The sequence below is a fragment of the Odocoileus virginianus genome, chromosome 26 (assembly GCF_023699985.2).
Source record: "Odocoileus virginianus isolate 20LAN1187 ecotype Illinois chromosome 26, Ovbor_1.2, whole genome shotgun sequence".
In the NCBI taxonomy this organism is placed as follows: Eukaryota; Metazoa; Chordata; class Mammalia; order Artiodactyla; family Cervidae; genus Odocoileus; species Odocoileus virginianus.
In genome coordinates, this window is record NC_069699.1 from 40214063 (window position 1) to 40225915 (window position 11853).

At 38.5% G+C, this 11853-nt stretch overlaps 1 protein-coding gene across 1 annotated transcript; it reads right to left on the reverse strand.

Annotated features, from left to right (window-relative positions):
• Positions 1 to 1331: 1331 nt before the first annotated feature.
• PDE12 (phosphodiesterase 12) lies at positions 1332 to 9262 on the reverse strand. The gene is made up of 3 exons (XM_020898897.2): positions 7278 to 9262; positions 6080 to 6158; positions 1332 to 5593 (listed from the first exon to the last, which is right to left on the reverse strand). Exons 1-3 carry the CDS (start codon positions 8583 to 8585, stop codon positions 5151 to 5153), a joined length of 1830 nt encoding a protein of 609 aa, XP_020754556.1. The 5' UTR covers positions 8586 to 9262; the 3' UTR covers positions 1332 to 5150.
• Positions 9263 to 11853: the final 2591 nt, after the last annotated feature.

The following is an 11853-nucleotide window of genomic DNA, read 5'->3' on the forward strand; positions in this document are numbered from 1 at the left end:
TACAAGAAAGCCAACTAAATAAAGCCTATCCAATTCCCTGTTGAACCATGTTCTGTTATAAAAGAATACAAATGAAGTGAAATCAGCAAAAATGCCAACTAGAAATAAGTACCTTAGGGAGATACACTAGTGTAACATCATTAAAGTGAGTTACTGGGCAAAGAATGGATTACATTATATGAAACCTGTGACCTACAATCAACACAAAATGGGCAGAAGATGGAGATTAGTGATTCAGCTTGTTTTCTAGTGAAGTTTCTTAAGCAAACTGAAAATTGTGAGTAAAAGCTTAACACAATGTTAACATCAATTTTGAATGACCTTGAGTCTTATCATAGAATGAATTCAGCTGGCAGTTATTTTGAGGGTGGCATCAGCCAATAAGCTGATTTAGTATTTTTAAGGCCTACATTTTAAAAGTTATTATTTATATGTAAAATACTATTTTATCATCCGGCTTCAATGATTCAATACACTGAAGATGGCAAACTTGCAAAACAGTTTTTTGCATATAATTTTCAGTGTCATATTAGTTCAGTGTTTTATTTCTAATGTGTGTTTAAAGCTTACCTTGAATTTAAGGTTTTCTTTTCAAAACTTGAGATTTTTTTTTAATAAGCAGAGTTTAGGCCTTTTTTTTTTTTAATGATTATGTATTATAAACTTGGTAAATTACATTCAGCAATGGCCATCTTAGTTTCTCAGGAATTGATATTTAGACATTATTACTATCTACTACTGTGAACCAAAACTGGGGTTTAAAAAGAAGTAGGTAAGAGTGGAGCATGGCTAAACCGTTTAAAAGAACATGAGAAAGCAAGTTCATTCTCTGAACTTACTGAAGTAGACTCACATTTTTCAAGCGATTTTTTTTTTTTTTTGTCATGCTTCTTTTTTCTAATTTATATACACACTCCAGACTTTTTTTTTTTTTAATGTTTTTCCAAATTTCTTCAAAAGAAAGAATGAGATTGATCTTGCTTGCTTGACAAAGTTTTAAGAAAAAGTTCAAGATGAGTCCTCTGGGAAAAAATTACAGATTGGGTAATACACTTGTGATTAGTTTATGACTGAAGCAACATCATTAGACTAAACAAGTTAAAAATGGTAGAGATACCAATTCATATCCACTTGCATGACTAAAAAGTGAAATAGGTTGATGAGAATGTGGAGAAACTGAAACTTGTGTATTGCTTGCTGGTGGGAATGTAAAAAACGTTGCAGCTGCTCTGGAAGTCATTTTGGCATTTTCTCAGAAAGTTTCTAAGTAGAACCGCCATTGAACCAGCAATCTACTTGTAGGAATATAACCAAAAGAACTGAAATAGCTGTTGAAACAAAACTTGTACACAAATGTTTATAAGCCTTATTCACAATAGCCAAAATGTAGAAACAACCAAAATGTCCATTTGTACAGACAAAATATGGTGTATCCATACAATGAAATATTATTCCACCATACAAAGGAATGAAATGCTGATGCATACAACATGGATGAACACAGGCTAACTGAAAGAAGCCAGACAAGAAGTCATGTAGCATATGATTCCATTTATATGAAATATCCAGAATAGGGAAGTCCAGTGAGGCAGGAAGCAGATTAATATGTGCCAGGGGTTAGAGGGTAAGAGTAAATTAATGGGTATGGAATTTCTTGCTGGGGTGATGAAAATGTTTTGAAAGTAGTTAACAGATGGTAGCCACACAACATCGTGAATGTACTCATACAATGGAATTATATACTTTAAAATTGTTAGTCTTACATGAATTTCACCTCAGTTTAAAAAATGTTCTGGTATTATCATCTCAGAATGTAGTACTGTTATTTTGAAGTTAGTGTCTAAAAAAATCACCCAAGTTAATAATAGCTCTTAAACCTTCAATGTTAAAGCATGTACTTTCTCATAAAGTGGGACAACAGAATTTGAATATTACCAAAATCAGTTAAACCTCTTAATATTGTTTCCCTTTCCAAAATGAAATCTAAATTGCATTTCCATAGTATTATATTGAGCAAAACGTTAAAATTTTCGAAACTTTCCATTTTTCTTTTTATTGCCTGGCTTGTGAGATTTTAGTTCCCTGACCAGGGTTAGAACCCAGGCCCTCAGCAGTGAAAACCCACAGTCCTAACCACTGGACCACCAGCAAATTCCCACACTTAAAGGTGGGGATTTAAATTTTGTATTACGTTTGGAAAACGAGTTGGTTCTTTTTTAGAGAAAAGATTTTCCCTATTCAGTTGTCATGTGGGTCTTAACAATCAACTAATAGTGCAAACTTCTGTTTTTCACTATATATGGGTTTTGGTTTTGTCTCAGACTAGTTTGTAAGAAATTTCTGCCTGCATTTCATAGCTGGAAAATACGAGATCTAAAGCTATCAGTTTCCCCCAAGGAGATTTCCCCACAGTAGCATTCTTTGGACTTCTCTAAATTGAGTTCCATTCCAGAGATCCACCTTGAGCTGAAACCACATTTTGATGACTCAAAAAAGTCACCAATGAGTAAAACTCTTGAAAATTTTTAACAACTGATTTTAGTTTCTAGAATTTAAAGAACATCACATTATAGTCAGAAATGGTTTGTTTGCTAACGAATTATACACTACCAGTTTGTATGTCTGAGTGGCAACTGTTTACGAATTCATTTAACAGGAATAATGTATTCTATAGTGTTCTTAAGTATTACAGTTTGTAATCAATAATATAAAGTTTCAAAACATTAATTCCTATAGCAAAAACAAGTTCTTGCTAGTACATTGTACCTTGCTGGTTACATAGTACAATCTGATTCACCAGAATTGTTCAACTTTCCATATTTAATTACATGTACTAAAAAACCCAAATGTAATAGAAAAATTCAATCACAGAGATGGCTTTAAACACTTAAAAAATTTCTGAAATAACACTTTATTCTAACTCATATACAAGGACGTTTTGGTATGCTACTTATACAGTTTTCTTAGCATTCCCTAACTTTGGGCTTCCCAGGCGGCACAGTGGTAAAGAATCCACCTGCCAATGAAGGGGATGCAGGTTTGATCCCTGGGCCAGGAAGATACGGTGGAAAAGGAAATGGCAATCCAATCCAGTAGTAGTGCCTGGAAAATTCCATGGACAGAGGAGCTTGTCCATGGGGGTCAGAGTGGGACACCACCGTGACAGCATAACTTTGGACTAACCGTATGAACGTAGCTGTGTACTAGAGATTTGACCAGAGTATATGGCACTTCAAAATAATACTCTATATTCTAATATTCTGAAATGCCTGCATGATCATTGTCTAGTCAGCAAATACCAAATTTGAAGAATCAGGATGTGGATGTTTAATAACTATGTAGAATTTTTGTGACCAAAGTTCGATATAGCTTGCTGTAGTGTTATTAATAATACAGGACTTGTATGTTTTTCTCATGGGCATGAGGACGTCATATTACACTTTATGTTTCTCAGCTTTTTTGTTTTCTCAGCTTACTGTCAAAGTCCTATCAATGTCTGTTTGAAACGAAATCAAAACCAAATTTTAAACGGAAAAAAAAATTGCAAAAAGCTCAGATTCTGGCTTCAATATATTGTGTATCTGTAAACTGATGTTAAAATGCTTTTAAAATGCTATTTAGGAAGGCACAATTTGGTAGCTTCAATTTCTCATTTATAGCTTTTTCTAAACAAGATCCCCAAAAACTGCCACCTTAAATTTTTTGCTTCAAGTACTTTTAAGCACTTCAAGGTTCAATCTGAAGTGCAGGTAAAACCCTCTCATTTTCAAAATTACTAAGAGTAAACAATACACTGGATAGTGAGCAGAATATGAAAATGCAGGCTACTTCATCAAAAGAGGAAAGTTCTTCCAGGCTTAGAGATTAAAGAAGGTGGAACAAAGGGCTTCATGACTGGAAAATCAGAGCTCTGGTTGAAGTGAGCTCTAGCTGTCTAAGTTAAATGCAGAAATACAAGATGACATTATGGTTATCCTGAACATGAGGCTGGAGCTAAAGCATTACAAATAAAGTATGGTGATAACTGAGTTAGAAAAACTTAGTTACTAATCAGCTAGACTCTAATCAGTAAAACTATAATTTGTAATTTTCAAGAATTTGGCTTCATATTTTAAAAAAATTTTACAGTATATAAATTACATATACAATGTTTTCCTGTAACTCAAGCTATAATATAATGTTCAAGTCTATAAGTTTATTCCAGAGATGCTCAAAAACCCCATTACTACTCTCCCTTTCTCCTATTTAGAAAAACCAACAATTTCAAAAATACTTGCAGCACAGAAATACTCTGTGGTTCATCCACTATTTCAAGCCCATATCAGTAGGCAGTTTTTCAAAAGTAATGCATTGTGCTAAGGAATTCTCCTAATACCTAATATGATAGGGTCAAATACCCTGTTGATTTATGAACATTTTCCATAGGTAAGAGTGTTATAGACAATAGGATCAAGTTGACAATGTTACTGTTCACTTTGAATACTAAATTGTGCTTGCATCCTAAAAGTTAAGATAAGCTGCAGTAAGGATGGGACCATAAGTATGTCCATTTATGCCATACACTAAAAATTAAATCCTAAAAATAAGACAGTGAAAATACCTTATGTCAATCGAAAAACAAAAGATGAAAAACAATAGGAATTGGTTATGGTGTACTTTTTTGTTAAAGCTCTGAAGTTGTATGAAATTGCCATCCAAACTGAGGTAGAGATAGGCCCTAATGTTATTCTTTCCTTGTGAGAATGAGAGAACTTAATCCTCTCATTTCAACTTGTATGTGCTCTCCCCCTAATTATATATACATCATTTAATCTGAAGTGTGTTATGATAGAAAAATTACAAGATCATTCAGGTATTTTTTTTTTCCTTTACAAAATTCTTAATTAGCAAAAAAAAAAGTACTTATAAAATGTACACAGTGTTCTTCCTGCCAGCCATAAATATTTTTGTTTTTCCTCCAAGGATAGGAAAAAAGGGTAGAGAAACTATTATGGAAACATTATGATAGTCATGTAATGAAGACACTAGAACATAACTAATAGGATAAGAATATTTTACCTTAGTGTCTAATTTTCCTCTTTGAAAGTTATAAACACTGATTCAAATTAAATCTCCTACTAGAGCAGATTTAAATTCTATTAGACACAAATCTATTTCCATTTTAAATCACATACAAGTGCTATGTGATCAGAGGGATGGGAAACACTAGGTAAGGCTTGGTGGGTGGTAACTTCTTCATGACTAGGTAATGGAATCACCTGTTCAACCTCTAAAGCATTTAAGTCAATGAAAATATAATCCAGACATCCATGAAAGCCACCGACATAATTTGTGTAAGCAGGTTCACCACAAGCACTTTTCAGTCTGAAGAAATGGCTAAGAGACATGTTGCATCGTTCCTCTTCCCCATGGGAAGTCCAGTCTTCATGATCCTCTGCGATGCTGCCACTGATGACAAAGTGATACATTCCTGTTGATGGGGTGCTATTAAAGTCCCCACAAAATATGACTGGTATGCCGGGATACAGATCACAAGAGACATGTCTAATGTGAGCCAGGGCTACTGCCATTTGAATGAGACGAATGTACCCACCTAGGAATATAAAAAACATTAATGTTAACCTGCCTTAAAAAAAAATTAAAAACCCACAAATATCTGGGTAACATTCAGGATATTTATTTGTATGTGTGGGGAGGAACTGGAGGAAAGTGGTTAAATGTAAAATTTCAAGTTTCAAGATTAATGATATTGGGTAATTAATACACAACATGATGGCTATAGTTAATACCGCTGTATGGTATGTTTGAAAACTACTAAGGGAGTAAATCCCGGAAGTTCTCACCACAAGGAAAAACAACTTTTCTGGGGTGTTTATATGAGATTATGGATGTTAACTTAATGTGATAATCATTTTGCAATACACATAAGTCATTATGCCATATACCTTAAATTGTACAGCACTGTGTATAAACTATATTTTGACAAAACAAATAAAAAAAAGATGTATTTGTGTAAAACAGCTTTTACCGACTTTAAGTTACCATGTTCAAGCCACTTGTGAAAATCAACAAAACCTACCTTTGGGGTGCCAGTAAAGATGGGTATTAGCAACACATATCTTTCTAGAAGAGTCTGTTGTAGACTGAAGAACAGAAACCTAAGATAAACAGAAAATGCTGACTTCAGTTTCTATTTCCTGTTTTGAAATTTTTTTTTCTTAAATCTAAGACTATATGATGAACTGACATTTTATTCCAAATCCTTCCCTGCTGATGAAGTATGATCGAAATTATGAAACTTAAGTCTAAAATTTTGGAATATACATGAATGGGATTCATATTTTATATATTGATTTTATATATCATAATATTTTAATAACAACCCAACATATAGAGGTAGCATGAATACAGTTCAGATGGTAACACTAAGGTTGGAAACGGTGTTTTTAAGTGGTAAGTGTAGGCATAGGAGTCAGGCAGAAGTAGCTTTGAATACCCACTGTACCATTTATAGCAGTGTGACCTGGAAAGTGACATTTCTTTTTCCTAAACCAGCTTCATCATGAGTGAAAAAGAAGCAATATCATCCACTTCAAAGAGAACATTTCATTGTGTGAATTCAGTTAAATGAGCTTACTCGAGGTGCATGGTACACAGCAGGTGCTCAAAAAATGGAAGCTACTCTTCTTAATATGAACAAAACCAGTTACCTAAAAAATGGACAGAGTTGTAGAGTAACATCTATAAAACGGGAACAGCAGGATTACTATGAGCCAAAATTAAAAGCTAATATTTATGGAGCTCTTCGTAAAAGATACTGGAGACTTAAAGTTCTTCAAAATGTGTCACCACAGTGTTTGGTAGTAATAAGAAAATGCTGCTGCTGCTAAGTCGCTTCAGTCGTGTCTGACTCTGCGACCCCATAGACGGCAGCCTACCAGGCTCCTCCGTCTCTGGGATTCTCCAGGCAAGAACACTGGAGTGGGTTGCCATTGCCTTCTCCAATAAGAAAATATTAGCTACCAAATTATCTTATTTAGCTAGATACACGAAATCGTAAGCACGTCTTTTTTCCAGGTAATGTGAAGTGTGCAGGGCGCATTTCAAGTACTCAGTATTTGCTCAATGAATGAATGAAGGCTAAATGACGTGCTTAAGATTCAAGAGCAAACACTTTTCAGTACCGTCTGGTCTAGTTTCATCTCTATTATAAGCACCCCCACCCCTGGTACCCCTTCCAGAACCAGTATGTACAGAGACTGGCGGAGTCACTTTACCTGAACGACAGAAGACCTCTGGAGCACCCTTTCTTGCGCTGCTGGATACAAAGCTAGTTTCTCCAGCAGTTCTTTGTGAAGTGGGTCGGACTGCAGGGCTTCATGGAAAGCAATGTCATGCTGGCTAAGGAGGCTGAACTTGGACTTTCGGTAGAAAGTAGCCAGGCCTTCGTGCTGCTTGATTCGAAACACGCCCTCCAGCCCAAAGGCCTCGAGGGCCGGCACCAAGCTGTCTGTAAACACGCAGCGGTCAACTTCCTGCAAACAGATGAGGTCGGCGTTGTAGCCCGTGAGCTCCTTCTGGATAAGATTCTGGCGGTAGTCGAGTTCCAGAGCGTAAGGGGCACAGTATGGATACAGGACCGTCCGCGAGAACTCAGTCTGGGCATATGTGTCAGCCAGAATGTTGTAGGAGACTGTGCGGATGAGAGCGTCGTCCGTCACCTTCTTTGTGTAGAGATGCCGGTGGTCAAAGGTGCAGGTGCCGGGCCCAGCCTCCACTGGACACACACTTTCCAACTCCCGGCTTGGCCCGAAGCGCTGCCCATTGCCCGGAGTGCAATGAAGCTTGAGCCGTAGCCCGATGTCGGCATTAGACGGGGTGTAGACGCGCTCGTCCACACCCGTCTCGGTCCAACCAGGAGAGAGCGAAGAGGGAGACGATGACGAGGGGCCTCCGCCCTCAGGCTCCGCCGCTCTGGGTTTGGTTTCCTTGTACCAGCGAAAGAGGGAGCCGGTGGGATCCCCAAATTCGACGCCGAGCTTGGGGCATACCGGGAAGCCGGCCATGATATAGCGCGGCAACTGTAGCTCGGTGAAGGTGGGTGGGTTGCGCTCCACCTTGTACTTGACATCACCAATCTGCAGCACCGCACCGTCCTGCCAGGCGTCCACATTGAGCACGTCTTCAGCTACTGCCTCCTCCCGGTAGTACAGCTTCACCACGGGCTCGCAGGCTGCAGCCGGCTCAGGTCCAGGCCCAGCACAGGCCACGCCACTGCTTGCGTTTGCCCGGTTCTTTCTGATCTTCTTGGCGGCGGCTGCCTTAGCGTGGCCTTTAAGGGCATTGGTAGCGATCCGGCTGAGAGCCCGACCCAGCGGCTCGCTCTGGTCGCGCTGCATGTTCTTGTGGCTGCCGTCGGCCAGCGCGAATGACAGGCTTAGCTTAGGCTCGGAAGGCACACAGCGCACCACAGCGCGCTCCATCGCGCCCACCGAGGTCTCAGACGCCGCCTCGGTCCGACTGCGCCGCTCCACCGCCGTGCGGACCCCACGAAGCGCGGCGCGGACGCCTGGGAGCCTCCACATGAACCTGGCGGCCCAACGGCTGTCAAGACCTGCGGCTAAGCAACCGCCAAGTGTCAAGTAGAGAGGGAGAAGCCGCAGCCGCCGGTTCCGGGATCCATTCAGTCCCTCAACTTCCGGCCGGCGAAGAGAAGGCGCACTGAGCTCCCGCCACGCACTTTCACCAGGGCAGCTCACCTACTCCTTTTCTCCACAGCCACGCTTTTTTCGAATCCATCTGGCTTAATTTTATCTTTTAGTAGAGTCATAAGGATGGAAAAAAAAAGAAAATATAGAGGTTCCAGAAGGAAATATTAGACTCCACGATTTTAACGAAAGTGCAGTTGGCAGGCAGAAGAGAAGGCGCGCTCAAACCGGAAGTGGTGGGGGTGATGTCACGGGTTTCGCTTCCTCGGAGGAGACAGGCGTGGTGCCTGGGTTTTAACCGCTTGACTTCTGGTGCTCTCTGGTGCTGCCTTGTGCTAGGGCGTAGGGAACTCTACCCAGATTGCCAGTGTGTGTTCAGGTGTGGAAAGTGTTGTTTAGTTCTCAGCAGCACTCCCAACGTTGCTCACCCTCTTCTGAGGTGTGGTGGGTTCGCCTCTGACCGAGCCAGCGCCGACGCGCGAAGCAGAGCTTTTGTGGTAGTAACTACGAACGATACATAATAGCTCCCTATTAGGGAGCAGTGACTGTGCTGAAAACATACAGATATGAGGTCCAAAGAGGTTAAGTTAGTGCTCAAGGCCAAAGAGGCGTTGCTGAATGAATGACAGGAGACAGAATAGCCAGTGAGTAAAAGGAAATGAGAAATACGCAGTTTCTTTGAAAACCACATGAAAAAAAGTATTTCAAGGGACAAATTTTGTGTTAAATATAATTAAGTGATGAACTGAAGGGGAAAAAAAACAACTCATGATTCAGAGAAGAAATTGAGAATTCTCTCGTCACGGCAAAGGATTTGTTTGCATCCACTTTCCCGTCTCCTACAACTAGAATGTTTATTGAGTGTCTTATAATAAGCCATACTTTTTTTCCCCTGGCTTACAGTGAGGAAAATAAGCCTTTTTCTAAAAGAAGTGTGAATTTTGCAGTAGTTTGAAATTTATATTCTGGTCCTCCCCTCTCCCAAGGCAGCAAGCATTTGCCAAGGTGACTGGATACCTGATGGTATGTAATGTGGGGCTACACTGAAAGGATAAAAGTCATTACATTATATCAGCTGACTACTTGAAGAAAGTCTCAGTCCTCCAGTTCGTAGCACCCACATTAGCAAATACAAACTTTGAACTGGCATTTTTGTTCATGCAACTTTGCAGAACTCAGTCAACCTTAAAGAAAGACATTTAAAGAATATCAAGTCTATTTAAAGAAAGATAAGAGCCCTGTTAGAAAATGTGGGAATCCCTGATAGTCCAGTGGTTAGGAGTCTACGCTTTAACTGCTGAAAGTGAAAGTGAAGTCGCTCAGTCCTGTCCGACTTTTTGCGACCCCATGGACTGTAGCCTACCAGGCTCCTCTGTCCATGGGATTTTCCATGCAAGAATACTGGAGTGGGTTGCCATTTCCTTCTCCAGGAGATCTTCCCGACCCAGGGATTGAAACCGCATTGTAAGCAGACGCTTTACCGCCTGAGCCACCAGGGAAGTTCTTAACGGCTGAGGGCCTGAATTCAGCCCCTGATGAGGGAACTAAGGTCTTGCTAGTTGTGAGGTGCGCCAAAAACAACAACAACAAAAATAACCCCGAAACAAAAACCCTATTTGAAAATGTGACTTTCCTTAGAGTAAATTGATCTATTTTAACTCTGTAGCAGAGTCTTAATCCCAGTTTGAGACAGATACTTTGAAGTGTCATACTTTCAGGGTTTTTTTTTGTTTTTTGAGTTAAAAAACATTTTTCATATTCCCGCTCTGACTCCTATACATATGCAAACATTTATGAATTTATACCCTTTCCCCGAATTTTTTTACACAAAAGGAATGTAGTATACCCATCGTTCAGTATCTCTGCTTTTCATTATCTGCTGTTATTTCCTTCAAGAGAAAGTTTCTGCAAGTTTCCTGTAAGTGTCTCAAATTCACATAGAAAGTTTAATTTGAACTCAAAAGACTTAAAAATAATAAGTGGTGTGTTTGAAGCTAAATTTTTATGAGGCTAAATGGTAGCATAGTTATAATTACATAATTGAAATTTGAGATTGGAAGACTGAACCAATATTGTTTTCCCTGATAACCAAAAGAAGTGTAAAAAATAACATTTTATTCATACATTCTCAATTCATACCAAGAAAAACAAGCTAACTTTTACTAATCAAAAGCTATGGTTGATGAAATTTTTTTTGTTACTTATAAATATATCTGCAGAGATTAGCATGTGAAGACAGTTTCTTGTCATTACCTTCAGTTAATAAATTGGCATAAATCATTAATATATTTCTATTTTTTACAAACTTAAGGTCAACATAAAACTGTAGTTTTGAGTGATAGCACTCAGAAATTTTGAGTAGTACTTGGTGATAATCACTACATGATAATCTATTTTCTTATATATTCAAAATTTAATAGTTTCTATTTGCTTTCTAACGGGTCAATTTCTATTTGTTTCTTTTAAAATTTTTTTGAGTTTTGAGGTATAATTGATATATAAGATGGTATTAGTCCAAGATGTACAACATAATGATTTGACATATGTGTATGTTACCAAATGATTACCACAGTAAGTTTAATTAACATTCATTACCTCAGTAGTTACAACTTTTTCTTGTAATGAGAACTTTTAAGGTCTTTTCTTTTATAATTTTCACATATACTGTAGTCACCATGCTGTACAGTCCATTCCATCCCAGAACTTGCTTATCTTACAACTGGAACTTTTTACCTTTTTGATCACCTTCACCCATTTTCTTCATCCAGCCCCCTCCATCTGTTCTCTGTATCTGTGAATCACATTTTTTTAGAGTCCACATATAATTGAAATCATATAGTATTTGTCTTTGTTTGACTTATTTCACTCAACATAATGCCCTCGAAGTCTATCCTTTGTTGTCACAGTAGCAGGATTTCCTTTTTTATGGTTGAAAAATAATATTATGTATCTGTTAAATATATCTATACATCAATAACATATCTACATATCTGGCATTTCCTTTACCCACTCATCCATTGATGGACACTTAACATTTAGGTTGTTTCCATGTGTTGGCTATCGTAAATAATGCTGCGAGCATATATGCTAAGTTGATTCAAGTCATGTCCAACTCTTTTTGATTCTATGGACTGTAGCTTGCCAG